At 40.4% G+C, this 27,804-nt stretch overlaps 2 protein-coding genes across 8 annotated transcripts in view; both read right to left on the bottom strand.

Moving 5' to 3' along the window:
• The window catches only part of CCNT2 (cyclin T2), a 48,287-nt gene extending 46,941 nt beyond the window's left edge, over positions 1-1,346 (bottom strand). For 4 of the 5 annotated variants that reach the window (XM_060016897.1, XM_060016895.1, XM_060016896.1 and 1 more), the window contains exons 1-2: positions 1,178-1,346; positions 269-350 (exon numbers count right to left, since the gene is read on the bottom strand). In XM_060016897.1, coding sequence (XP_059872880.1) covers positions 269-350; positions 1,178-1,335 — 240 coding nt within the window. In that variant the 5' untranslated portion in view covers positions 1,336-1,346. The remainder of the gene's footprint in view (positions 1-268; positions 351-1,177) is intronic. The other variant, XM_060016898.1, reaches the window with a different exon arrangement.
• An 11,708-nt stretch (positions 1,347-13,054) lies between these two features.
• The window catches only part of ACMSD (aminocarboxymuconate semialdehyde decarboxylase), an 81,131-nt gene continuing 66,381 nt past the window's right edge, over positions 13,055-27,804 (bottom strand). For all 3 annotated transcript variants that reach the window (XM_060016907.1, XM_060016909.2, XM_060016905.1), the window contains one exon: positions 13,055-18,534. In XM_060016907.1, coding sequence (XP_059872890.1) covers positions 18,439-18,534 — 96 coding nt within the window. In that variant the 3' untranslated portion in view covers positions 13,055-18,438. The remainder of the gene's footprint in view (positions 18,535-27,804) is intronic.

Consider the following 27,804-nt stretch of genomic DNA (forward strand, 5'->3'; position numbering starts at 1 on the left):
GAAGAAAAATGCTTCTGATTTATCCCTTAGCTCAAAAGACCTGGCAGAGCCTGACACAGCGCCTGGCAGCTTGTCAACACAAATTAAAAAAACCAACCAACCAACCAGAAACCCCACATTTGAAGCAAAATGTTTATCACGCGATTCACCTTCACTGTTAACAGAACATTAAATACAATAGTAAAATCCACGACCAACTTTTTTCTGCGTATCGATTATATCTTAAAATTTGGTTGTTTCAAAAACAGATTAATAAAACAATACTTACATTTCTATTGAATTTGGTGAAAGAATGGTGCATGTAAAACCTGTGCATATAAACAATCGCAGTGTTTATCGTAAGCTGAGAGCTGGAACGTTAACATTTAGGAAATATCGGAGAAAAACAAGATCTCTTTTCCAAAACAATTTTGAAGGAAAATTCCCGATCTACGGTTCTTTTCCAAGGCCCCCGTTCACTCAAAACCAATCCCCAAACTGTAATAATAAGGAACTAAATACCCACAGGATGATGGCGTGGGGGCTGGCGGATCGGAAAGGCTCCCCACTGAATAAATAGCCGGAATAATAACAAACGCCGAGCATTCCGCTCCAATACTGCTATTAAGCGAGCCCAGGAAGCATTTATCAATGGCTACGACTAAACCCAAAATCAAACAGTTGAAACACGCGCGCGCGCACCCATGCAAAACCATGCCAGGAACATAAAGACGTCCCGTGCGCTCCCAAGGTACAAGTGAACCGCCATCAAACCGGCGAGGAGAGCGGGGAAAGGCTGCAGAGAACACTTACGCCTTTCAGCATCTCCCTACTAGCTCTCAACCCCTTCTCGGACTAGAAGTAGAAGCAGCCGTCTCTTTTCTGCGATAATCCCTAAGATTTCCCTCTCGCCCGGGCGGCACTCCCATCCCCCGCCGTCACTACGCGCGGCCCCAAACAGATTACACAACGCAGCCTCCCAGCCCGCATTCACCGGACTCCCTTTCTCCTCCCCTCCTCCGCTGCCGGCCGCTCGGAGCCTCCAGAACTCTAGCCTGTCTTCCCTTACGGCGCGGCCGAGGGCCAGGAAAGACCGAGGCGGCGGCGCCATGTTCGCGGGGCACCAGGCCCGGCGACCCGGCGAGTAGTGAGGGGGACAGGGCGTGAGAGGCGCAGGGCCAAAAATAGGAAAGGATACACATTGAGACGCTGTCCCATGTCCTGGATGAGGTTGGCCGCCTGCTGGCGGTACGAGAGCTCTTTATCCGCCTCCACTCCGCAGCGGCGGCTCGGCGTGTTCTCCAGCTGTTCCCGAGTAAAGAACCAGCGAGAAGAAGCTCCACGGCCGGACGCCATGACACTTCCTCCTCCGCCCGCTCCCTCACCCACCCCCCGCCCCTCCCGGCTCGCGGACACCCAGCCAAGGCCGCGCGACCCCGCCCCACTCCGCTCGCCGTAGACCACGCACCACCCTTTTTCACCACCGCCGCCGCCCGTGCGCGTGCGCGGGGGCCGCCCTACCGGCTCGCCCTAGTCTTTTGCTTTCTTTTTCCGGCCCGGGCCTCGCTCTCGCGCACGGGACCACAATGCTCCGCGCCGCTTGTCATTTGGAGGCGCCCAAAGGTGGGGGTAGGCTGGAAGGGAAAGGTCAGCGCGGTGCATGCCGGGCCTAGGATTGGCTGGGAGAAGGGCGGGGAGGAGAGGCGAGAAAAGGCTGGTTTCGGGTCGGGTGGTGAGAGACGCGGGCGGGCGGCTGCGCCGTGGGACCTGGGCGTGGGCTCTGAAATCCCGGCTGCTTTTTGGGCCGGGAGTCTGGCGGCGGTTTAAAAAAGAGAAGAACTTTCCTCTGTCGCAGTCGCGCGCCACATCCTCCATTTTCCTCTAGCGTCGGTCTGCGCAGTCTCGTAGGTTGCGGACTCCGGAGTCCTCGACGGACAGCCTCCGCCCAGCGGGCGGCCCTCGGAAGGACCTACCTGGGAAAGGGTGCATAAGAAATGCTTCCCCTCACCCCCCCCCCCACCCGCCTACGTTTGTGCCGCACTTTAGTTCTTTTTTTCTACATTATCTTGTTTGAATCCTACGACCACGCAGGCCGTGGGTTTATTTTTTTAATTACTTGCCAAAGGTTATTAGCAACCAGAGGAGCTGAATTTCTAAACTAGGTTTGGAGTCCCTTTCTGTAGTGTGTTTTCAAATCAGTCTGTGATTTGAAAGAGAAGGTTAAAGAGAAGCAGACAGTGTAAAAGGAACTGAGTTAAAAAGTTATTAGTGTTTAATATGGTAATACCGCACATATCTATTGATTAACTCTTTATCCTGTCCCTGCAAGAAATTTTGCAGACTGGGAGTCGGTGGGTCTCTGGCTCTGAGCCAATGCCTAATATGTGTGAATAAAGTTGCTAAGTTTTAAATTTTAGCTATTTGCCAAAGATACAGCGTACAGGAAGACATACTTTTTTGTTTGCATTGTTATATCAGGATTCCTTCTTAAATTAACTTTTTATTGGAGAACAGTTGCTTTACCATGTTGTGTTAGTTTCTGCTGTACAGCAAAGTGAATCAGCTATAAGTATACATATATCCCCTCTTTTTTGGATTTCCTTCCCATTTAGGTCATCACAGAGCACTGAGTAGAGTTCCCTGTGCTCTACAGTAGGTTCTCATTAGTTATCTGTTTTATACATAGTAGTGTATACATGCAGGAAGTCATACTTCGAAAGGCAATAAATACTACTTTTCATTGAGTTCTTGATTATATCTCCAGGCTTTTGTCATTGTTTCAGGGCTCCCACGCTGAATGTACTGATATACCTTGGCTCTGCCTGCCCCCGTCAGGCCACAGTGTTGAGCTGCTGATTTGGTAGGCAGCTATCATGAACATTGTCTAACTTCTTACCTACCTTGCCTCACATCTTAGGCTGCTTAGAGGTTCCAGGATAGATTGACTTAAAGCAGCATTTAAAAAGTGGCTACCTCCAACGCTCATTCATGATAAAAGCTCTAACAAACTAGGAATAGAGGAGAACTTCTTCAACTTCATGAAGAACGTTTATAAAAACCTTACAGCTAGCATCATACTTAATGGTGAGAAACTAGAAGCTTTCCTGCTAAGGCGTGGATGTCCCCTGTCACTGCTCCTTTCAACGTTGTATTATACGTCCTATAAGAAAAGGAAAGCAAAGCTAAGCAGATCGGGAAGAAAGAAATAAAACTAGCTTTGTTCATGGATAACAATTGTTCATGTAGAAGATCTCAGAGTACTAAAAAAAACTGGAACTAGTAAGTGGCTATGGCAGGATTATAATATACAAGAGTGAATTGCTTTCCTGTATACCAGCAACGTATAATTGAAATTTGCGGTTAAAAACATAATACCATTTACAAAAAGTAATACTTAGGTATGATTCTAAAATATGTACAGGATGTGTATACAGAAAACAACAAAACTCTGATTAAGGAAATCAAAGTAGATATAAGTGGAAGGATTTTCTGGGTTCATGGATTCGAAGATTTAATATCATTAGATGTCAGTTCTTCCCAACTTGATCTGTAGATTCAAATGCAATCCCAATAAAAAAATTTAGGAAGTTATTTTATAGGTATGTGCAAATCGATTCTAAAGTTTATATGGAAAGGTAAAAGACCCAAAATAGCCAACACAATACCAGAGAAGCTGAACTGACTTTATCCGACCTCAAAGCTACAGTACCAAAGACAGCGTTTGCTGGCAAAAGAATAGACACATACATCAGTGGAACAGAATAGGGAGCCTGGGAATAGATCCACACAAACATGGTCAACTGATCTTTGACAAAGGAGCAAAGGTAATTCAATTGAGAAAAGATAGTCTTTTCAACAGATAGTGCTGGAACAACTGGACATGTGTATGGAAAAAAAAGAATCGAGACACATCTCACAACTTTCACAAAAATTAAGTAGATCATATCCCTAAATGTAAAATGCAGAACTTTAAAACCTCTGGAAGATAACAGGAGAAAATGGAGGTGACCTTGTGTGTGGCAATGAGGTTTTTTTTTAAAATTATTATTGGAGTATAGTTGATTCACAGTGCTGTGTTAGCTGCAGGTGTATAGCAAAGTGAATCAGTCATACATATATACACTCTTTTTTTAGATTCTTTTCCCATATAGGCCGTTACAGAATTGAGCAGAGTTCCCTGTGCTGTACAGCAGGTCCCCACTAGTCATCTATTCTATATATAGTAGTATGCATATGTCAATCCCAACTCATCCCTCCCCTACCCCACTTGTCCCCAGGCAACCCTAAGTTTGTTTTCCACATCTGTGACTCTACTTCTGTTATGTAACTAAGGTCACTTGTACCCTTTTCTTAGATTCCACATATAAGCGATATCATATGATATTTGTCTTTCTGTGTCTGATTTAAATTCACTCAGTATGACAATCTCTAGGTCCATCCATGTTGCAGCAAATGGCATTATTTTGTTCTTTTATATTGCTGAGTAATATTCCATTGTTATGTATGTACCACGTCTTCTTTATCCATTCTTCTGTTGATGGACATCAGCTTGCTTCCATGTCCTGGCTACTGTAAATAGTGCTGCAATGAACATTGGGGTGCATGCATCTTTTCAAATTATGGTTTTCTCCAGGTATATGCCTAGGAGTGGGATTGCTAGTCATACGGTAGCTCTATTTTTATTTTTTTTTAATATTTATTTATTTATTTGGCTGTGGCAGTTCTTAGTTGCGGCACGCCGGATCTTCGTTGCAGCATGCGGAATTCTTTGTTGCGGCGCGGGCTCTTTGTTGCAGTGTGCAGGCTTCACTCTAGTTGTGGTGGGCTCCAGAGTGTGCAGGCTCAGTAGTTGCAGCACGTGGGCTCTCTAATTGTGGTACATAGGCTCTAGAGCGCACAGACTCACTAGTTGCAGTGCGCAGGCTTAGTTGCCCCACACGTGTGGAATCTTAGTTCCCCGACCAGGGATTGAACCCGTGTCCCCTGCATTGGAAGGCAGATTCTTAACCACTGGACCACCAGGGAAGTCCCCAGTAGCTCTATTTTTAGTTTTTTAAGGGAACTCCATACTGTACTCCATAGTGGCTGTACCAGTTTACCTTCCCACCAACGGTGTAGGAGGGTTCCCTTTTCTCCACACCCTCTCCAGCATTTATTGTTTGTAGGTTTTTTGATGATGGCCATCACCGGTGAGAGGTGATACCTCCTTGTAGTTTCGATTTGCATTTCTCTAATAATTAGTGACGTTGAGCATCTTTTCATGTGCTTTTTTGGCCATCTGTATGTCTTCTTTGGAGAAATGTCTAGTTAGATCTTCCACCCATTTATTTATTTTTGCGGTACGCGGGCCTCTCACCGTGTGGCCTCTCTTGCTGCGGAGCAGAGGCTGCGGACGCGCAGGCCCAGCGGCCATGGTTCATGGGCCCAGCCGCTGCGCGGCATGTGGAGGCACGAACCCGTGTCCCCTGGATCGGCAGGTGGACTCAACCACTGCGCCACCAGGGGAGCCCTTCCACCCATTTTTTGATTGGGTTGTTTGTTTTTCTGATATTGAGTTGTATGAGCTGTTTGCATATTTTGGAGATTAATCCCTTGTTGGTTGCTTTGTTTGCAACTATTTTCTCCCGTACTGAGGTTGTCTTTCTGTATTGTTTATGGTTTCCATTGCTGTGCAAAAGCTTTTCAGTTTACTTGATCCCATTTGTTTATTTTTGTTTCTATTTGTATTACTCTAGGAGGTGGATCAAAAAAGAGCTTGCTGCGGTTTGTGTTCTGCCTATGTTTTCCTCTAAGAGTTTTATAGTGTCCAGCCTTACATTTAGGTCTTTAATCCACTTTGAGTTTATTTTTGTGTATGGTGTTAGGGAGTGTTCCAGTTTCATTCTCTTACATATAGCTGTCCAGTTTTCCCAGCACCACTTATTGAAGGGACTGTCTTTTCTCCATTGTATATTCTTGCCTCCTTTGTCATAGATGAGGTGACCCTAGGTGCATGGGTTTATCATTGGACTTTCTGTCCTGTTCCATTGATCTATATTTCTGTTTTTGTGCCAGTACCATGCTGCTTTTCTTTTTTTCCCAAGGTTTTTTATTTTAATGTGGACCATTTTTTTTCTTCTTTTTTTTAATTATAAATTTTTTTAAATTTTTAAAAATGTGGACCATTTTTAAAGTCTTTATTGAATGTGTTACAATGTTGCTTCTGTTTTATGTTTCGGTTTTTTGGCCCCAAGACATGTAGGATCTTAGCTCCCTGACCAGGGATCAAACCCGCATCCCCTTCACTGGAAGGTGAAGTCTTAACCACTGGACTGCCAGGGAAGTCCCTACCATACTTTTTTGATGGCTGTAGTTTTGTAGGTAGTCTGAAGTCAGGGAGCCTGATTCCTCAAACTCCATTTTTCTTTCTCAAAATTGCTTGGGCTATTGGGGGTCTTTTGTGTTTCCATACAAATTGTAACATTTTTTGTTCTAATTCTTTGAAAAATGCTGTTGGTAATTTGCTAGGGATTGCACTGAATCTGTAGATTGCTTTGGGTAGTAGAGTCATTTTCACAATATCAGTTCTTCGAATCCAAGAACATGGTATATCTCCATCTGTGTCATTCTTGGTTTCTTTCATCAGTATCTTATAGTTTTTTGAGTACAGGTCTTTTGCCTCCTTAGGTAGGTTTATTCCTAGGTATTTTATTCTTTTTGACATGATGGTAAATGGGATTGTTTCATAATTTATCTCTTTGATCTTTTGTTGTTAGTGTATAGGAATGCAAGAGATTTCTGTGTATTAATTTTGTATTCTGCAACTCTACCAAATTCATTGATTAGCTCTAGTAGTTTTCTGGTAACATCTTTAGGATTTTCTATGTATAGCATCATGTCATCTGCAAACAGTGACAGTTTTACTTCTTTTCCGATTTAGATTCCTTTTATTTATTTTTCTTCTCTGACATGGCTAGGACTTCCAAAATTGTGTTGAATAAAGTGGTAAGAGTGGACATCCTTGTCTTGTTCCTGATCTTAGAGGAAATGCTTTCAGTTTTTCACCACTGAGAATGATGTTAAATGTGGGCTTATCGTATATGGCCTTTATATGCTGAGGTAGGTTCCCTGTATGCCCACTTTCTGGAGTGTTTTCATCATAAATAGGTGTTGAATTTTGTCAGAAGCCTTTTCTGCATCTATTGAGATGATCATATGGTTTTTATTCAATTTGTTAATATGGTGTATCACATTGATTGATTTGCGTGTATTGAAGAATCCTTACATCCCTGGGATAAATCCCACTTGATCATGGTGTATAATCCTTTTTTTTTTCCTTAACATCTTTATTGGAGTATAATTGCTTTACAATAGTGTGTTAGTTTCTGCTTTACAACAAAGTGAATCAGTTATACATATACATATGTTCCCATATATCTTCCCTCTTGCGTCTCCCTCCCTCCCACCCTCCCTATCCCACCCCTCTAGGCGGTCACAAACCACCGAGCTGACTCCCTGTGCCATGCGGCTGCTTCCCACTAGCTATCCACCCTATGTTTGGTAGTGTATATATGTCCATGCCTCTCTCTCACTTCGTCAGAGCTTACCCCTCCCGCTCCCCATATCCTCAAGTCCATGCTCTAGTAGGTCTGTGTCTTTATTCCCGTCCTACCCCTAGGCTCTTCATGACATTTTTTTCTTTCTTAGATTCCATATATATGTGTTAGCATACGGCATTTGTTTTTCTTCTTCTGACTTACTTCACTCTGTATAACAGACTCCAGGTCCATCCACCTCACTACAAATAACTCAATTTCGTTTCTTTTTATGGCTGAGTAATATTCCATTGTATATATGTGCCACATCTTCTTTATCCATTCATCTGTTGCTGGACACTTAGGTTGCTTCCATGTCCTGGCTATTGTAAATAGAGCTGCAATGAACGTTTTGGTACCTGACTCTTTTTGAATTATGGTTTTCTCAGGGTATATGCCCAGTAGTGGGATTGCTGGGTTGCATGGTAGTTCTGTTTTTAGTTTTTTAAGGAACATCCATACTGTTTTCCATAGTGGCTGTATCAATTTACATCCCAGCAACAGTGCACGAGTGTTCCCTTTTCTCCACAACCTCTCCAGCACTTATTGTTTCTAGATTTTTTGATGATGGCCATTCTGACCGGTGTGAGATGATATCTCATTGTAGTTTTGATTTGCATTTCTCTAATGATTAGTGATGTTGAGCATTCTTTCATGTGTTTGTTGGCAATCTGTATATCTTCTTTGGAGAAATGTCTATTTAGGTCTTCTGCCCATTTTTGGATTGCGTTGTTTGTTTTTTTGTTATTGAGCTGCATGAGCTGCTTGTAAATTTTGGAGATTAATCCTTTGTCAGTTGCTTCGTTTGCAAATATTTTCTCCCATTCTGAGGGTTGTCTTTTGGTCTTGTTTATGGTTTCCTTTACTGTGTAAAAACTTTGAAGTTTCATTAGGTCCCATTTATTTATTCTTGTTATTATTTCCATTTCTCTAGGAGGTGTGTCAAAAAGTATATTGTCATAGAGTGTTCTGCCTATGTTTTCCTCTAAGAGTTTGATAGTGTCTGGCCTTACATTTAGGTCTTTAATCCATTTTGAGTTTATTTTTGTGTATGGTGTTAGGGAGTGTTCTAATTTCATACTTTTACATGTACCTGTCCACTTTTCCCAGCACCACTTATTGAAGAGGCTGTCTTTTCTCCACTCCATATTCTTGCCTCCTTTATCAAAGATAAGGTGACCATATGTGTGTGGGTTTATATCTGGGCTTTCTATTCTGTTCCATTGCTCTATATTTCTGTTTTTGTGCCAGTACCATACTGTCTTGATTACTGTAGCTTTGTAGTATAGTCTGAAGTCAGGGAGCCTGATTCCTTCAGCTCCATTTTTCGTTCTTAAGATTGCTTTGGCTATTCGGGGTCTTTTGTGTTTCCATACAAATTGTGAAATTTTTTCTTCTAGTTCTGTAAAAAATGTCAGTGGTAGTTTGATAGGGATTGCATTAGATCTATAGATTGCTTTGGGTAGTAGAGTCATGTTCACAATGTTGATTCTTCCAGTCCAAGAACATGGTATATCTCTCCATCTATTTGTATCATCTTTAATTTCTTTCATCAGTGTCTTATAATTTTCTGCATACAGGTCTTTTGTCTCCTTAGGTAGGTTTATTCCTAGATATTTTATTCTTTTTGTTGCAATGGTAAATGGGAGTGTTTTCTTAATTTCACTTTCAGATTTTTCATCATTAGTGTATAAGAATGCCAGAGACTTCTGTGCATTAATATTGTATCCTGCCACTTTACCAAATTCATTGATTAGCTCTAGTAGTTTTCTGGTGGCATCTTTAGGATTCTCTATGTATAGTGTCATGTCATCTGCAAACAGTGACAGCTTTACTTCTTCTTTTCTGATGTGGATACCTTTTATTTATTTTTCTTCTCTGATTGCTGTGGCTAGAACTTCCAAAACTCTGTTGAATAAGAGTGGTGAAAGTGGGCAACCTTGTCTTGTTCCAGATCTTAGTGGAAATGGTTTCAGTTTTTCACCATTGAGGATGTTGTTGGCTGTGGGTTTGTCATATATGGCCTTTATTATGTTGAGGAAAGTTCCCTCTATGCCTACTTTCTGCAGGGTTTTTTATCATAAATGGGTGTTGAATTTTGTTGAAAGCTTTCTCTGCATCTATTGAGATGATCATATGGTTTTTCTCCTTCAACTTGTTAATATGGTGTATCATTTTGATTGATTTGCATATATCGAAGAATCCTTGCATTCCTGGAATAAACTGCACTTGATAATGGTGTATGATCCTTTTAATGTGTTGTTGGATTCTGTTTGCTAGTATTTTGTTGAGGATTTTTGCGTCTGTGTTCATCAGTGATATTGGCCTGTAATTTCCTTTTTTTGTGATATCTTTGTCTGGTTTTGTTATCAGGGAGATGATGAACTCTTAGAATGAGCTTGGGAGTGTTCTTTTGTTTGCAATTTTTTGCAGTGGTTTGAGAAGGAGAGGTGTTAACTCTACTGTAAATGTTTGATTACATTTGCCTGTGAAGCAGTCTGGTCCTGGACTTTTGTCTTTTGGAAGATTTTTAATCAGAGTTTAAATTTCAGTACTTGTGATTGGTTTGTTCATATTTTCTATTTCTTTCTGGTTCAGTCTTTGAAGACGGTACCTTTCTAAGAATTTGTCCATTTCTTCCAGGTTGTGCATTTTATTGTCATAGGCAATGAGTTTTTGGATACAACACCAAAAGATGATCCATGAAAGAAAAAATTAAGTTGGACTTCATTAAAATTAAAAACCTCTGCTCTGTGAAAGACACTGTTAAGAGTGAAAATACAAGGAGAAAGTCTTTGCAAAACACATATCTAATAAGGAACTTGTATCCCAAATATGCAAAGAACTCTTAAAACTCAATAAGAAAACAAAGAACCCAATTTAAAAATAGGCAAAGGATCTGAACAGATACTTCACAGAGAAGATATACAGAAGGGAAATAGACATATGAGAAGATGTTTGACATCATATATCATATGGGTATTCTTAGTAGTAGTTTATAATTGCAAAAGTTTGCAAGTATGACTGTCCATGAATTGAGGATTGGATGATTTGATACATCTATGGAATAAGATACTAGTCAGCTCTTAAAAAGAAGGCGGCAAAAAAAAAAAAAAAAAAAAAAAAAAAAAAAGAAGGCATCAAAGTGCTGAAAGAAGAAGAGCTACCAACCAAGAATACTCTACCAAAAAAGCTATCCTTCAGAGTTGAAGGAGAGAGAAAGAGTTTTCCAGACAAGCAAAAGCTAACGGAGTTCATCACCACTAGACTGGCCTTACAAGAAATGTTAAAAGGACTTACTTAAGCTGAAACAAGAGGGTGCTAATTAGTTGCAGGAAAACATATGAAAGTATAAATCTTACTAGGAAAGGTAAATATGCAGTAAAAATCAGAATAATTTAAAGTTGTAAACGTGATAGGTTAATCACTTACAAAGCTTGTATGAGATAAAAAGACATAAATAGTAAATAAAAGCTATAACTACAATACTTAGGTAAGAGATACACAAGATAAAAAGATGTTAAATTGTGACATCAAAAACATAAAACATTGGCAGAGAGGGAATTAAAATACAGAGTTCTATAATGCATCCAAACTTAAGTTATCAACTTAGACTGATATAAAAAGAAGGCAGGGACTTCCCTGGTGGTGCAGTGGTTAAGAATCCGCCTGCCAGTGCAGGGGACACGGGTTCAAGCCGTGGTCCGGGAGGATCCCACATTCCACGGAGCAGCTAGGCCCGTGCGCCACAGCTACTGAGCCCGTATGCCACAACTGCTGAGCCCGTGTGCCAAGAGCCCATGCTCCGCAACAAGAGAAGCCACCACATTGGGAAGCCTGTGCACTGCAACGAGGCGTGGCTCCTGCTCACCCCAACTAGAGGAAGCCCTTGCGCAGCAGCGTAGAGCCAACGCAGCCAAAAATATATAAATAAATTTATTTTAAAAATAAATAAAAATTAAAAAAGGATACCTTTAAAAAAAAAAAAGAAGGCAGCTTTTATGTGGAAGGACCACCAAGGTATTAAGTAGGGAAAAAAAGGAAGATGCTACTGTTTGGGTAACATGAACAAAGGAATATGTACATGTAAGTGCTTGTATGATTATAGATTTTCTTTTTAATTAATTAATTTATTTATTTTCTCTCTCTCTCTCTCTCACACACACACACACACACACACATTGTATTTTATTTTTACAAGAGATAAATAGACTGACACCAAGCATTGTAAATGGATGACCACAACAAAAGCAACAATGATTACAATTACCAAACACGAAACACACTCATACTATGTCATAATATTGACATTCAGTCCAGTAATCCTCCACTGTAACAGCTCCTTTACTTTGCAGTGAAAATTGATTTGTATATTTTTTGCCTCTGAGTCCTTGTGGGATTTTTTTTTTATTCATACAGAAAGTCACAAAAATTATAATCATCCTCATCAGTTCACTCAGTCCCATGTAATTAATTTTTTTCATCTTGATCTTTTGTTAGCACTTTTATGAGTTCATCAGTTTTCCATCAGAGTTCTGAAAATGCTTATTCACTCAGTTCAGCAGTATAGTCAGTTACCAGAAACCTGTACTTGTCAGAGTCTTTTCCATGAATTCCTTGAAGATGAAACCCTCTTATAGGAACATATTTGTATAGATTTTCTTTACAAGAATACACATATACACACAACAGGCAAAATTGGTTCCCTCTGGGAGACATACATTGAATTTGACTTTTTGAACTCTTCTAACATGTTCATATATTGACTTTTCAAAAATAAACTTAAAATTTTTTATTAGGTACCTAATAAAACTGCGTAGTGTTTTATATTCAGAAATGAAGACTTCAATTCACTTGTGTTCAATTTTCATTGTAAAGAAGCCTCAGAATGGTGTCTGTAAGCTAAAAAAAGTATAAAGTGGGTATTCATTTCAATTAAGTTAATCTTAAGTGAATATACTTTTTTGAATTTTTATTTTTTTATAGAGCACGTTCTTATTATTCATCGATTTTATACACATCAGTGTATGCATGTCAATCCCAAACTCCCAATTCATCACACCCCCACCCCCAGCCGCCGCTGCTTTTCCTCCTTGGTGTCCATACGTTTGTTCTCTACATCTGTGTCTCAATTTCTGCCCTGCAAACCAGTTCATCTGTACCATTTTTCTAGGTTCCACATATATGTGTTAATGTACAATATTTGTTTTTCTCTTTCTGACTTACTTCACTCTGTATGACAGCCTCTAGATCCATCCACATCTCTACAAATAACTCAGTTTTGTTCCTTTTTATGGCTGAGGAATATTCCATTCTCTCTCTCTCTCTCTCTCTCTATATATATATATACCACATTTTTTTAACATCTTTATTGGAGTATAATTGCTTTACAATCGTGTGTTAGTTTCTGCTTTACAACAAAATGAATCAGTTATATATATACATAAGTTCCCATATCTCTTCCCTCTTGCGTCTCCCTCCCTCCCACCCTCCCTATCCAACCCCTCCAGGCGATCACAAAGCACCGATCACAAAGCACCCTGTGCTATGCGGCTGCTTCCCACTAGCTATCTACCTTACGTTTGGTAGTGTATATATGTCCATGCCTCTCTCTCGCTTTGTCACAGCTTACCACTCCCCCTCCCCATATCCTCAAGTCCATTCTCTAGTAGGTCTGTGTCTTTATTCCTGTCTTACTCCTAGGTTCTTCCTGACATTTTTAATTTCTTAAATTCCATATATATGTGTTAGCATACGGTATTTCTCTCTCTTTCTGACTTACTTCACTCTGTATGACAGACTCTAGATCTATCCACCTCATACAGATAGCTCAATTTCGTTTCTTTTTATGGCTGAGTAATATTCCATTGTATATATGTGCCACATCTTTATCCATTCATCCGATGATGGACACTTAGGTTCTTTCCATCTCCGGGCTATTGTAAATAGAGCTGCAATGAACATTTTGGTACATGACTCTTTTTGAATTATGGTTTTCTCAGGGTATATGCCCAGTAGTGGGATTGCTGGGTCATATGGTAGTTCTATTTGTAGTTTTTTAAGGAACCTCCATACTGTTCTCCACAGTGGCTGTATTAATTTACATTCCCACCAACAGTGCAAGAGGGTTCCCTTTTCTCCACACCCTCTCCAGCATTTATTGTTTCTAGATTTTTTGATGATGGCCATTCTGACTGGTGTGAGATGATATCTCATTGTAGTTTTGATTTGCATTTCTCTAATGATTAGTGATGTTGAGCATTCTTTCATGTGTTTGTTGGCAGTCTGTATATCTTCTTTGGAGAAATGTCTATTTAGGTCTTCTGCCCATTTTTGGATTGGGTTGTTTGCTTTTTGTTATTGAGCTGCATGAGCTGCTTGTAAATTTTGGAGATTAATCCATTGTCAGTTGCTTCATTTGCAAATATTTTCTCCCATTCTGAGGACTGTCTTTTGGTCTTGTTTATGGTTTCCCTTGCTGTGCAAAAGCTTTGAAGTTTCATTAGGTCCCATTTGTTTTTTTTGTTTTTATTTCCATTTCTCTAGGAGGTGGGTCAAAAAGGATCTTGCTGTGATTTATGTCATAGAGTGTCCTACCTATGTTTTCCTCTAAGAGTTTGATAATTTCGGGCCTTATATTTAGGTCTTTAATCCATTTTGAGCTTATTTTTGTGTATGGTGTTAGGGAGTCATCTAATCTCATTCTTTTACATGTACCTGTCCAGTTTTCCCAGCACCACTTATTGAAGAGGCTGTCCTTTCTCCACTGTACATTCCTGCCTCCTTTATCAAAGATAAGGTGACCATATGTGCGTGGGTTTATCTCTGGGCTTTCTATCCTGTTCCATTGATCTATCTGTTTTTGTGCCAGTACCATACTGTCTTGATTACTGTAGCTTTGTAATATAGTCTGAAGTCAGGGAGCCTGATTCCTCCAGCTCCGCTTTTTGTTCTCAAGATTGCTTTGGCTATTCAGGGTCTTTTGTGTTTCCATACAAATTGTGAATTTTTTTCTTCTAGTTCTGTGAAAAATGCCAGTGGTAGTTTGATAGGGATTGCATTGAATCTGTCGATTGCTTTGGGTAGTAGAGTCATGTTCACAATGTTGATTCTTCCAATCCAAGAACATGGTATATCTCTCCATCTATTTGTATCATCTTTAATTTCTTTCATCAGTGTCTTACAATTTTCTGCATACAGGTCTTTTGTCTCCTTAGGTAGGTTTATTCCTAGATATTTTATTCTTTTTGTTGCAATGGTAAATGGGAGTGTTTTCTTGATTTCACTTTCAGATTTTTCATCATTAGTGTATAAGAATGCCAGAGATTTCTGTGCATTAATTTTGTATTCTGCTACTTTATCAAATTCATTGATTAGCTCTAGTAGTTTTCTGGTAGCATCTTTAGTATTCTCCATGTATAGTATCATGTCATCTGCACACAGTGCAAGATTTACTTCTTCTTTTCTGATGTGGATACCTTTTATTTATTTTTCTTCTCTGATTGCTGTGGCTAGAACTTCCAAAACTCTGTTGAATAAGAGTGGTGAAAGTGGGCAACCTTGTCTTTTTCCTGATCTTCGTGGAAGTGCTTTCAGTTTTTCACCATTGAGGACAATGTTGGCTGTGGGTTTGTCATATATGGCCTTTATTATGTTGAGGAAAGTTCCCTCTATGCCTACTTTCTGCAGGGTTTTTATCATAAATGGGTGTTGAATTCTGTTGAAAGCTTTCTCTGCATCTATTGAGATGATCATATGGTTTTTCTCCTTCAATTTGTTAATATGGTGTATCACGTTGATTGATTTGCGTATATTGAAGAATCCTTGCATTCCTGGAATGAACCCCAGTTGATCATGGTGTATAATCCGTTTAATGTGCTGTTGGATTCTGTTTGCTAGTATTTTGTTGAGGATTTTTGCATCTATGTTCATCAGTAATATTGGCCTGTAGTTTTCTTTCTCTGTGACATCCTTGTCTGGTTTTGGTATCAGGGTGATGGTGGCCTCGTAGAATGAGTTTGGGAGTGTTCCTCCCTTTGCTATATTTTGGAAGAGTTTGAGAAGGATAGGTGTTAGCTCTTCTCTAAATGTTTGAAAGAATTCGCCTGTGAAGCCATCTGGTCCTGGGCTTTTGTTTGTTTGAAGATTTTAAATCACAGTTTCAATTTCAGTGCTTGTGATTGGTTTGTTCATATTTTCTATTTCTTCCTAATTCAGTCTTGGCAGTTTGTGCATTTCTAAAAATTTGTCCATTTCTTCCAGGTTGTCCATTTTATTGGCATAGAGTTGCTTGTAGTAGTCTCTCATGACCTTTTATATTTCTGCAGTATCAGTTGTTACTTCTCCTTTTTCATTTCTAATTCTATTGATTTGAGTCTTCTCTCTTTTTTTCTTGATGAGTCTGGCTAATGGTTTATCAATTTTGTTTATCTTCTCAAAGAACCAGCTTTTAGTTTTATTGATCTTTGCTATCGTTTCCTTCATTTCTTTTTCATTTATTTCTGAGCTGATTTTTATGATTTCTTTCCTTCTGCTAACTTTGGGGTTTTTTTGTTCTTCTTTCTCTAATTGCTTTAGGTGCAAGGTTAGGTTGTTTATTCGAGATGTTTCCTGTTTCTTAGGGTAGGATTGTATTGCTATAAACTTCCCTCTTAGAACTGCTTTTGCTGCATCCCATAGATTTTGGGTCGTCGTGTCTCCATTATCATTTGTTTCTAGGTATTTTTAAATTTCCTATTTGATTTCTTCAGTGATCACTTCGTTATTAAGTAGTGTATTGTTTAGCCTCCATGTGTTTGTATTTTTTACATATCTTTTCCTGTAATCCATATCTAGTCTCATAGCGTTGTGGTCGGAAAAGATACTTGATACAATTTCAATTTTCTTAAATTTACGAAGGCTTGATTTGTGACCCAAGATATGATCTATCCTGGACAATGTTCCATAAGCACTAGAGAAAAATGTGTATTCTGTTGTTTTTGGATGGAATGTCCTATAAATATCAATTAAGTCCATCTTGTTTAATGTATCATTTAAAGCTTGTGCTTCCTTATTTATTTTCATTTTGGATGATCTGTCCATTGGTGAAAGTGGGGTGTTAAAGTCCCCTACTATGAATGTGTTACTGTCGATTTCTCCTTTTATGGCTGTTAGCATTTGCCTTATGTATTGAGGTGCTCCTATGTTGGGTGCATAAATATTTACAATTGTTATATTTTCTTCTTGGATCGATCCCTTGATCATTATGTAGTGTCCTTCTTTGTCTCTTCTAATAGTCTTTATCTTAAAGTCTATTTTGTCTGATATGAGAATTGCTACTCCAGCTTTCCTTTGGTTTCTATTTGCATGAAATATCTTTTTCCATCCCCTTATTTTCAGTCTGTATGTGAGTCTAGTTCTGAAGTGGGTCTCTTGTAGACAGCAAATATATGGGTCTTGTTTTTGTATCCATTCAGCCAATCTGTGTCTTATGGTGGGAGCATTTAGTCCATTTACATTTAAGTTATTTATCGATATGTATGTTCCTATTCCCATTTTCTTAATTGTTTTGGGTTCGTTATTGTAGATCTTTTCCTTCTCTAGTGTTTCTTGCCTAGAGAAGTTCCTTTAGCAGTTGTTGTAAAGCTGGTTTGGTGGTGCTGAGCTCTCTTAGCTTTTGCTTCTCTGTAAAGGTTTTAATTTCTCCATCAAATCTGAATGAAATCCTTGCTGGGTAGAGTAATCTTGGTTTCAGGTTTTTCTCCTTCATCACTTTAAATATGTCCTGCCAGTCCCTTCTGGCTTGCAGAGTTTCTGCTGAAAGGTCAGCAGTTAACCTTATGGGGATTCCCTTGTATGTTATTTGTTGTTTTTCTGTTGCTGCTTTTAATATGTTTTCTTTGTATTTAATTTTAGACAGTTTGATTAATATGTGTCTTGGCATATTTCTCCTTGGATTTATCCTGTATGGGACTCTCTGTGCTTCCTGGACTTGATTAACTATTTCCTTTCCCATATTAGGGAAGTTTTCAACCATAATCTCTTCAAATATTTTCTCAGTCCCTTTCTTTTTCTCTTTTCTTCTGGAACCCCTATCATTCGAATGTTGGTGCATTTAATGTTGTCCCAGAGGTCTCTGAGACTGTCCTCAGTTCTTTTCATTCTTTTTTCTTTATTCTGCTCTGCAGTAGTTATTTCCACTATTTTATCTTCCAGGTCACTTATCCGTTCTTCTGCCTCAGTTATTCTGCTATTGATCCCATCTAGAGTATTTTTCATTTCATTTATTGTGTTGTTCATCGTTGTTTCATCTTTAGTTCTTCTAGGTCCTTGTTAAATGTTTCTTGCATTTTGTCTATTCTATTTGCAAGATTTTGGATCATCTTTACTATCATGGTTCTGAATTCTTTTTCAGGTAAACTGCCTATTTCCTCTTCATTTGTTTGGTCTGGTGGGTTTTTATCTTGCGCCTTCATCTGCTGTGTGTTTTTCTGTCTTCTCATTTTGCTTATCTTACTGTGTTTGGGGTCTCCTTTTTGCAGGCTGCAGGTTCGTAGTTCCCGTTGTTTTTGGTGTCTGTCCCCAGTGGCTAAGGTTGGTTCTGTGGGTTGTGTAGGCTTCCTGGTGGAGGGGCCTAGTGCCTGTGTTCTGGTGGATGAGGCTGGATCTTGTCTTTCTGGTGGGCTGGTCCACGTCTGGTGGTGTGTTTTGGGGTGTCTGTGGACTTATTATGATTTTAGGCATCCTCTCTGCTACTGGGTGGGGTTGTGTTCCTATCTTGCTAGTTGTTTGGCATAGGATGTTCAGCACTGAAGCTTGCTGGTCGTTGAGTGAAGCTGGGTGCTGGTGTTGAGATGGAGATCTCTGGGAGATTTTCGCCGTTTGATATTATGTGGAGCTGGTAAGTCTATTGTGGACCAGTGTCCTGAAATTGGCTCTCCCACCTCAGAGGCACAGCACTGACTCCTGGCTGCAGCACTAAGAGCCTTTCATCCACACGGCTCTGAATAAAAGAGAGAAAAAGTAGAAAGAAAGAAAGAAGAAGAAGAAGAGAAGGAAGGAAGGAAAGAAAGAAAGAAAGAAAGGAGGGAGGAAGGAAGGAGGGAAGGAAGGAAAAAAAGAAAGAAGATAAAGTAAAGTAAAAGTAAGATAAAATATAATAAAGTTATTAAAATAAAATCATAATTATTAAGAGAAAAAAACGGACGGATAGAGCCCTAGGACAAATGGTGGAAGCAAAGCTATACAGACAAAATTTCACATAGAACCATACACATACACACTCACAAAAAGAGGAAAAGGGGAAAAAAATCGTAAATCTTGCTCTCAACGTCCACCTCCTTAATTTGGGATGATTCGTTTTCTAAAGGAGGGAAGGAAGGAAAGAAAGAACGAAGATAAAGTAAAATAAAATAATTAAAATAAAAAGTTATTATTAAGAAAAAAATTTTTTAAAAAACAACACAAAAACGGACAGATAGGACCTCGGACAGATGGTGGAAGCAAAGCTATACAGACAAAATCTGACACAGAAGCATACACATACACACTCACAAAAAAAAGAAAAGGGGAAAAAATCATAAATCTTGGTCTCAAAGTCCACGTCCTTAATTTGGGATGATTCGTTGTCTATTCATGTATTCCACAGATGCAGGGTACATCAAATTGATTGTGGAGCTTTAATCGGCTGCTTCTGAGGCTGCTGGGAGAGATTTCCCTTTCTCTTTGTTCTCACAGCTCCCAGGGGCTCAGCTTTGGATTTGGCCCCGCCTCTGCGCGTAGGTCGCCAGAGGGCATCTGTTCTTCGCTCAGACAGGATGGGGTTAAAAGAGCAGCTGATTCGGGGGCTCTGGCTCACTCAGGCCGGGGTGGAGGGAGGGGCAAGGAGTGCGGGGCGAGCCTGCGGCGGCAGAGGCCAGCGTGACGTTGCACCAGCCTGAGGCGCGCCGTGCGTTCTTCTGGGGGAGTTGTCCCTGGATCCCGGGACCCTGGCAGTGGCGGACTGCACAGGCTCCCCGGAAGCGGGGTGTGGATAGTGACCTGTGCCCGCACACAGGCTTCTTGGTGGCAGCAGCAGCAGCCCTAGCATCTTATGCCCGTCTCTGGGGTTCGAGCTTTTAGCCGCCGCTCGCGCCCGTCTCTGGAGCTCCTTTAAGCAGCGCTCTTATTCCCCTCTCCTCGCTCACCAGGAAAGAAAGAGGGAAGAAAAAGTCTCTTGCCTCTTCAGCAAGTCCAAACTTTTCCCCGGACTCCCTCCCGGCTAGCCGTGGTGCACTAACCACTGCAGGCTGTGTTCACGCCGCCAACCCCAGTCCTCTCCCTGCGATCTGACCGAAGCCCGAGCCTCAGCTCCCAGCCCCGCCCGCCCCGGCGGGGGAGCAGACAAGCAGCCTCTCGGCCTGGTGAGTGCTGGTTGGCACCGATCCTCTGTGCGGGAATCTCGCCGCTTTGCCCCCTGTTGCTGTGCTCTCCTCCGCGGTTCCGAAGCTTTCCCCCTCCGCCACCCGCAGTCTCTGCCCGCGAAGGGGCTTCCTAGTGTGTGGAAACGTTTCCTCCGTCACGGCTCCCTCCCACTGGTGCAGGTCCCATTCCTATCCTTGTGTCTCTGTTTATTCTTTTTTCTTTTGCCCTACCCAGGTACGTGGGGGGTTTCTTGCCTTTTACGAGGTTTGAGGTCTTCTTTCAGCGTTCAGTAGGTGTTCTGTAGGAGTTGTTCCACGTGTAGATGTGTTTCTGGTGTATCTGTGGGGAGAAAGGTGATCTCCGCATCTTACTCTTCCGCCATCTTCCCGGAAGTCTCCCCCACATCTTCTTTATCCATTCGCCTGTTGATGTGCATTTTGCTTCCATGTCCTGGCTATTGTAAATAGTGCTGCAAGAAACATTGAGGTGCATGTGTCTTTTTTTATTTTTTTATTTTTTTTTGCGGTACACGGGCCTCTCACTGTTGTGGCGTCTTCCGTTGTGGAGCACAGGCTCCAGACACGCAGGCTCAGCGGCCATGGCTCCCAGGCCTAGCCGCTCCGCAACATGTGGGATCTTCCTGGACTGGGGCACGAACCCGTGTCCCCTGCATCGGCAGGTGGACTCTCAACCACTGCGCCACCAGGGAAACCGCACGTGTCTTTTTGAATTATGGTTTTCTCTGGGTATATGCCCAGTAGTGGGATTGCTGGGTCACATGGTAATTCTATTTTTAGTTATTTAAGGAACCTCCATACTGTTCTCCATAGTGGCTGTATCCATTTACATTCCCACCAACAGTGCAATAGGGTGCCCTTTTCTCCACACCCTCTGAAGCATTTGTTGTTTGTAGATTTTCTGATGATGCCCATTCTAACCAGTGTGAGGTGATACCTCATTGTAGTTTTGATTTGCATTTCTCTAATAATTAGTGATGTTGAGCAGGTTTTCATGTGCTTCTTGGCCATCTGTATATCTTCTTTGGAGAAATGTCTATTTCGGTCTTCTGCCCATTTTTGGATTGGGTTGTTTGTTTTTTCAATATTGAGCTGCATGAGCTGTTTATATATTTCGGAGATTAATCCTTTGTCCATTGATTCGTTTGCAAAAAATTTCTCCCATTCTGAAGGTTGTCTTTTCGTTTTCTTTATGGTTTCCTTTGCTGTGCAAAAGCTTTGAAGTTTCGTTAGGTCCCATTTGTTTATTTTTGTTTTTATTTCCATTTCTCTAGGAGGTGGGTCAAAAAGGATCTTGCTATGGTTTATGTCATAGAGTGTTCTGCTTATGTATTCCTCTAAGAGTTTTATAGTGTCTGGCCTTACATTTAGGTCTCTAATCCATTTTGAGTTTATTTTTGTGTGTGGTGTTAGGGAGTGTTCTAATTTCATTCTTTTACATGTAGCTGTCCAGTTTTCCCAGCACCACTTATTGAAGAGACTGTCTTTCTCCATTGTATATCCTTGCCTTATTTGTCATAGATTAGTTGACCGTAGGTGCGCAGGTTTATATCTGAGCTTTCTATCCTGTTCCATTGATCAATATTTGTGTTTTTGTGACAGTATGATATTGTCTTGATTACTGTAGCTTTGTAGTATAGTCTGAAGTCAGGAAGTCTGATTCCTCCAACTCCGTTTTTTTCCCTCAATACTGCTTTGGCTATTCGGGGTCTTTTGTGACTCCATACAAATTTTAAGATTTTTTATTCTAGTTCTGTAAAAAATGCCATTGGTAATTTGATAGGGCTTACATTGAATCTGTAGATTGCTTTGGGTAGTATAGTAATTTTCACAGTATTGATTCTTCCAATCCAAGAACATGGTATATCTCTCCATCTGTTGGTATCAGTGTCTTATAGTTTTCTGCATACAGGTCTTTTGTCTCCCTAGGTAGGTTTATTCCTAGGTATTTTATTCTTTTTGTTGCAATGGTAAATGGGAGTGTTTCCTTAATTTCTCTTTCAGATTTTTCATCATTAGTGTATGGGAATGCAAAAGATTTCTGTGCATTAATTTTGTATCCTGCAACTTTACCAATTTCATTAATTAGCTCTAGTAGTATTCTCATGGCATCTGTTGGATTCTCTATGTATAGTATCATCTCATCTGCAAACAGTGACAGTTTTACTTTTTGTTTTCCAATTTGGATTCCTTTTATTTCTTTTTCTTCTCTGATTGCCATGGCTAGGACTTCCAAAACTATGTTGAATAATAGTGGTGAGAGTGGACATCCTTATCTTGTTCCTGATCTTAGAGGAAATGCTTTCAGTTTTTCACCATTGAGAGTGATGTTTGCTGTGGGTTTGTTGTATATGGCCTTTATTATGTTGAGGTACGTTCCCTCTGTGCCCACTTTCTGGAGTGCTTTTATCATAAATGGGTGTTGAATTTTGTCAAAAGCTTTTTCTGCATCTATTGAGATGATCATATGGTTTTTATTATTCAGTTTGTTAATATGGTGTATCACATTGATTGATTTGTATATATTGAATCCTTGCATCCCTGCGTAAATCCCACTTGATCATGGTGTGTGATCCTTTGAATGTGTTGTTGGATTCTGTTTGCTAGTATTTTGTTGAGGATTTTTACATCTCTATTCATCAGTGATATTGGTCTGTAATTGTCTTCTTTTGTAGTATCTTTGTCTGGTTTTGGTATCAGGGTGATGGTGGCCTCATAGAATGAGTTTGGGAGTGTTCCTTCCTCTGCAATTTTTGGGAAGAGTTTGAGAAGGATGGGTGTTAGTTCTTCTCTAAATGATAGAATTCATCTGTGAAGCCATCTGGTCCTGGACTTTTGTTTGTTGGAAGATTTGTTTGTTGTTTGTTTTAAAAATTTTTTTTAATTAATTAATTTTATTTATTTATTTACTGGCTGCATCAGGTTTTCGTTGCTGCATGTGGGTTTCTCTAGTTGCAGAGAGTGGGGGCTACTCTTCGTTGCGGTGTGCGCAGCCTTCTCTTTGCAGTGGCTTCTTTTGTTGCAGAGCACAGGCTCTAGGCACGTGGGCTTAGTTGCTCCGCGGCATGTGGGATCTTCCCAGACAGGGCTCGAACCCGTGTCCCCTGCATTGGCAGGTGGATTCTTAACCACTGTGCCATCAGGGAAGCCCTGTTGGAAGATTTTTAATCACAGTTTCAATGTCATTACTTGTGATTGGTCTGTTCATATTTTCTGTTTCTTCCTGGTTCAGTCTTGGAAGGTTATACCTTTCTAAGAATTTGTCCATTTCTTCCAGGTTGTCCATTTTATTGGCATAGAGCTGCTTGTAGTAGTCTCCTAGGATGCTTTGTATTTCTGCGGTGTCTGTTGCAACTTCTTTTTCATTTCTAATTTTATTGATTTGAGTCCTCTTCCTCTTTTTCTTGATGAGTCTGGTTAATGGTTTATCAATTTTGTTTATCTTCTCAAAGAACCAGCTTTTAGTTTTATTGATCTTTGCTCTTGTTTTTTTTTTTGTTCCTATTTCATTTATTTCTGCTCTGATCTTTATGATTTTTTTCCTTGTAGTAACTTTGGGTTTTGTTTGTTCTTCTTTCTCTAGTTCTTTTAGGTGTAAGGTTAGATTGTTTATTTGAGATTTTTCTTGTTTCTTGAGGTAGGCTTGTATAGCTATAAACTTCCCTCTTAGAACTGCTTTTGCTGCATCCCATAGGTTTTGGATCGTCGTGTTTTCATTATCATTTGTCTCTAGGTATTTTCTGATTTCCTCTTTGATTTCTTCAGTGATCTCTTGGTTATTTAGTAATGTATTGTTTAGCCTCCATGTGTTTGTGTTTTTTACGTTTTTACCCTGTAATTCATTTCTAATCTCATAGCGTTGTGGTCAGAAAAGATGCTTGATATGATTACAATTTTCTTAAATTTAGTGTGGCTTGGTTTGTGACCCAAGATGTGATCTATCCTGGAGAATTTCCGTGCACACATGAGAAGAAAGTGTAATCTGCTGTTTTTGGATGGAATATCCTATAAACATCAATGAAATCTATCTGGTTTATTGTGTCATTCAAAGCTTGTGTTTCCTTATTAATTTTCTGTTTGAAAAGAAAAAAATATATTTTCTGTTTGGATGATCTGTTCATTGGTGTAAGTGAGGTGTTAAAGTCCCCCACTATTATTGTGTTACTGTCGATTTCCTCTTTTATAGCTGTTAGCAGTTGCCTTATGTGTTGAGGTGCTCCTATGTTGGGTGCATATATATTTATAATTGTTATATCTTTTTCCTGGATTGATCCCTTGATCATTATGTAGTGTCCTTCCTTGTCTCTTGTAACATTCTTTATTTTAAACTTTATTTTATCTGATATGAGCATTGCTACTCCAGCTTTCTTTTGATTTTCATTTGCATGGAATATGTTTTTCCATCCCCTCACTTTCAGTCTGAATGTGTCCCTAGGTCTGAAGTGTGTCTCTTGTAGACACTATATATATGGGTCTTGTTTTTGTGTCCATTCAGCAAGCCTGTATCTTTTGGTTGGAGCATTTAATCCATTCACGTTTAAGGTAATCATCGATATATACGTTCCTATGACCATTTTCTTAATTGTTTTGGGTTTGTTTTTGTAGGTCCTTTTCTTCTCTTGTGCTTCCCACTTAGAGAAGTTCCTTTAGCATTTGTTGTAGAGCTGGTTTGGTGGTGCTGAATTCTATTAGTTTTTGCTCTTGATTTCTCCATCGAATCTGAATGAGGTCTTTGCCAGGTAGAGTAATCTTGGTTGTAGGTTCTTCCCTTTCATCACTTTAAGTATATCATGCCACTCCCTTCTGGCTTGTAGAGTTTCTGCTGAGAAATCAGCTGTTAACCTTATGGGAGTTCCCTTGTATGTTATTTGTCATTTTTCCGTTGATGCTTTCAATAATTTTTCTTTGCCTTTAATATTTGCCAATTTGGTTACTGTGTGTCTCAGCGTGTTTCACCTTGGGTTTATCCTGTATGGGTCTCTCTGCACGTCCTGGACTTGGGTGGCTATTGCCTTTCCCATGTTAGGGAAGTTTTTGACTATAATCTCTTCAAATATTTTCTCGGGTCCTTTCTCTCTCTGTTCTCTTTCTGGGACCCCTATAATGCGAATGTCGTTGCATTTAATGTTGTCTCAGAGGTTTCTTAGGCTGTCTTCATTTCTTTTCATTCTTTTTTCTTTATTCTGTTCTGCAGCCGTGAATTCCATCATTCTGTCTTCCAGGTCACTTATCCGTTCTTCTGCCTCAGTTATTCTGCTATTGATTCCTTCTAGTGTAGTTTTCATTTCGGTTATTGTATTGTTCATCTCTGTTTGTTTGTTCTTTAATTCTTCTAGGTCTTTGTTAAACATTTCTTGCATCTTCTCCATCTTTTCCTCCATTCTTTTTCCAGGGTCCTGGATCATCTTCACTATCAGTATTCTGAATTGTTTTTCTGGAAGGTTGCCTATCTCCACTTCATTTAGTTGTTTTTCTGGGGTTTTATCTTATTCCTTCATCTGGTACATAGCCCTCTGCCTTTTCATCTTGTCTATCTTTCTGTGAATGTGGTTTTTGTTCCACAGGCTGCAGGATTGTAGTTCTTGCTTCTGCTGTCTGCCCTCTGGTGGATGAGGCTATCTACGAGGCTTGTGCAAGTTTCCTGATGGGATGGACTGTTTGTGGGTAGAGCTGGCTGTTGCTTTGGTTGGCAGAGCTCAGTAAAACTTTAATCCGCTCGTCTGCTGATGCGTGGGGCTGGGTTCCCTCCCTGTTGGATGTTTGGCCTGAGGCGACCCAACCCTGGAGCCTACCTGGGCTCTTTGGTGGGGATAATGGTGGACTCTGGGAGGGCTCACACCAAGGAGTCCTTCCCAGAACTTCTGCTGCCAGTGTCCTTGTTCTCACGGTGAGACAGAGCCACCCCCCGCCTCTGCAGGAGACCCTCCAGCACTAGCAGGCAGGTCTGGTTCAGTCTCCTATGGGGTAACTGCTCCTTCCCCTGTGTCGCGATGCACACATTACTTTGTGTGTGCCCTCCAAGAGTGGAGTCTTTGTTTCCCCCAGTCCTGTAGTCAAATCCTGCTAGCCTTCAAAGTCTGATTCTCTAGGAATTCCTCCTCCCATTGACAGACCCCCAGGTTCGGAAGCCTGACGTGGGGCTCAGAAGCTTCACTCCAGTGGGTGGACTTCTGTGGTATAAGTGTTCTCCAGTTTGTGAGTCACCCTCCCAGCAGTTATGGGATTTGATTTTACTGTGATTGCGCCCCTCCTACCGTCTCATTGTGGCTTCTCCTTTGTCTTTGGATGTGCGGTTTCTGTTTTGGTGAGTTCCAGTGTCTTCCTGTTGATGATTGTTCAGCAGTTAGTTGTGATTCTGGTGTTCTCGCAAGAGGGAGCGGGAGCTCGTCCTTCTACTTCGCCATCTTGAATCAATCTCGAATATACTTTTTATTAATTGAAGTATAGTTGATTAGTTTGTTAGTTGGTTATTTTCACGTGTACAGCACAGTGGTACAGTCACACACACACACATGCACACACACACACATATATATTCCTTTTCAGATTCTTTTTCGTTATAGGTTACTGCAAAATATTGAGTTTAGCTCCCTGTGTTATACAGTAGGTTCTTGTTGGTTATCTGTTTTCTACATAGTAATGTGTATATGTTAATCCCAGGCTCCTAATTGATCCCTCCCCCCACCCCCCTTTCCCTTTTGGTAACTATAATTTTGTTTTTTGTGTCTGTGAGTTTCTTTCTGTTTTGTAACTAATTCATTTGTATCATTTTTTTTTTACATCAATATAAGTTTAAGTTTTCTGGTTGGGTAATATAAATTGAAGTAGAGCTCACTTCCTTTTTAGTGGAGATCGGAAATATGGGGAATGGTAGAATACAATGAAGAGAAGTACTTGGATAACTATGCATAGTTGTCCTTTGGAATCTGATGGTGGTGGGATTTTTTTTCCCCCCTGGAGTATGTTTTGGAGAAGTACTTGTAGTAGAAAACATGGGCAAGAAAAGCCTGAAAAGGTGATTTTCCTGAGAGATTTTTGAGATTCTGGGTGTGAGCAGTATTGTTTTAGGGCCAGAAGAGTCTTTTCAAAATTCAGCTCTAGTTATGTCATCTCCTAATTGAAAACCTCATTGCTTTTTTTTCTTAACTTTATTTTTTAAATTTAAATTTATTTATTTTAATTTTGGCTGCATTGGGTCCTCGTTGCTGCGCACGGGCTTTGTTTTAGTTGCAGTGACGGGGGGGCTACTCTTGTTGCAGTGCACGGGCTTCTCATTGCGATGGCTTCTCTTGTTGTGGAGCCCGGGCTCTAGGCACAGGGGCTTCAGTAGTTGTGGCTTGCAGGCTCTAGAGTGCAGGCTGAGTAGTTGTGGCACATGGGCTTAGTTGCTCCACGGCATGTGGGATCTTCCCGGACCAGGGCTCGAACCTGTGTCCCCTGCATTGGCAGGCAGATTCTTAACCACTGCGCCGCCAGATAAGCCTGAAAACCTCATTGCTTTTTGACAGATAAAATTCCTTAACCGATGTATGGCCCTACGTGATCTTGTCACTTTGTACCAAGAATGTCTTGCTTTCTCACCTCCAGCCCCAGTGGTCTTATTTCTTACTGTGGTCTTATTTCTTATTCCTCTGCCTCAGATATTTTTCACTCTCATCTTTGCCTCTCTACCTTTTAGCTCTTGTCTGTTCTTCAGATCCCAGCTCAAGCAACACTTCTGAAAATTCTCTCCCCAACTCTGATTGGCTCAAATCCCTTATTTTAAGCTCTCTATACACTGTGTGCTTCTCCTTCATAGCTCTTGTGATGGTAGAAGTTTTATATTAATTTGTTGCTTATTTGATACATGTCTC

Source organism: Delphinus delphis, chromosome 7 (genome assembly GCF_949987515.2).
Source record: "Delphinus delphis chromosome 7, mDelDel1.2, whole genome shotgun sequence".
Classification (NCBI taxonomy): Eukaryota; Metazoa; Chordata; class Mammalia; order Artiodactyla; family Delphinidae; genus Delphinus; species Delphinus delphis.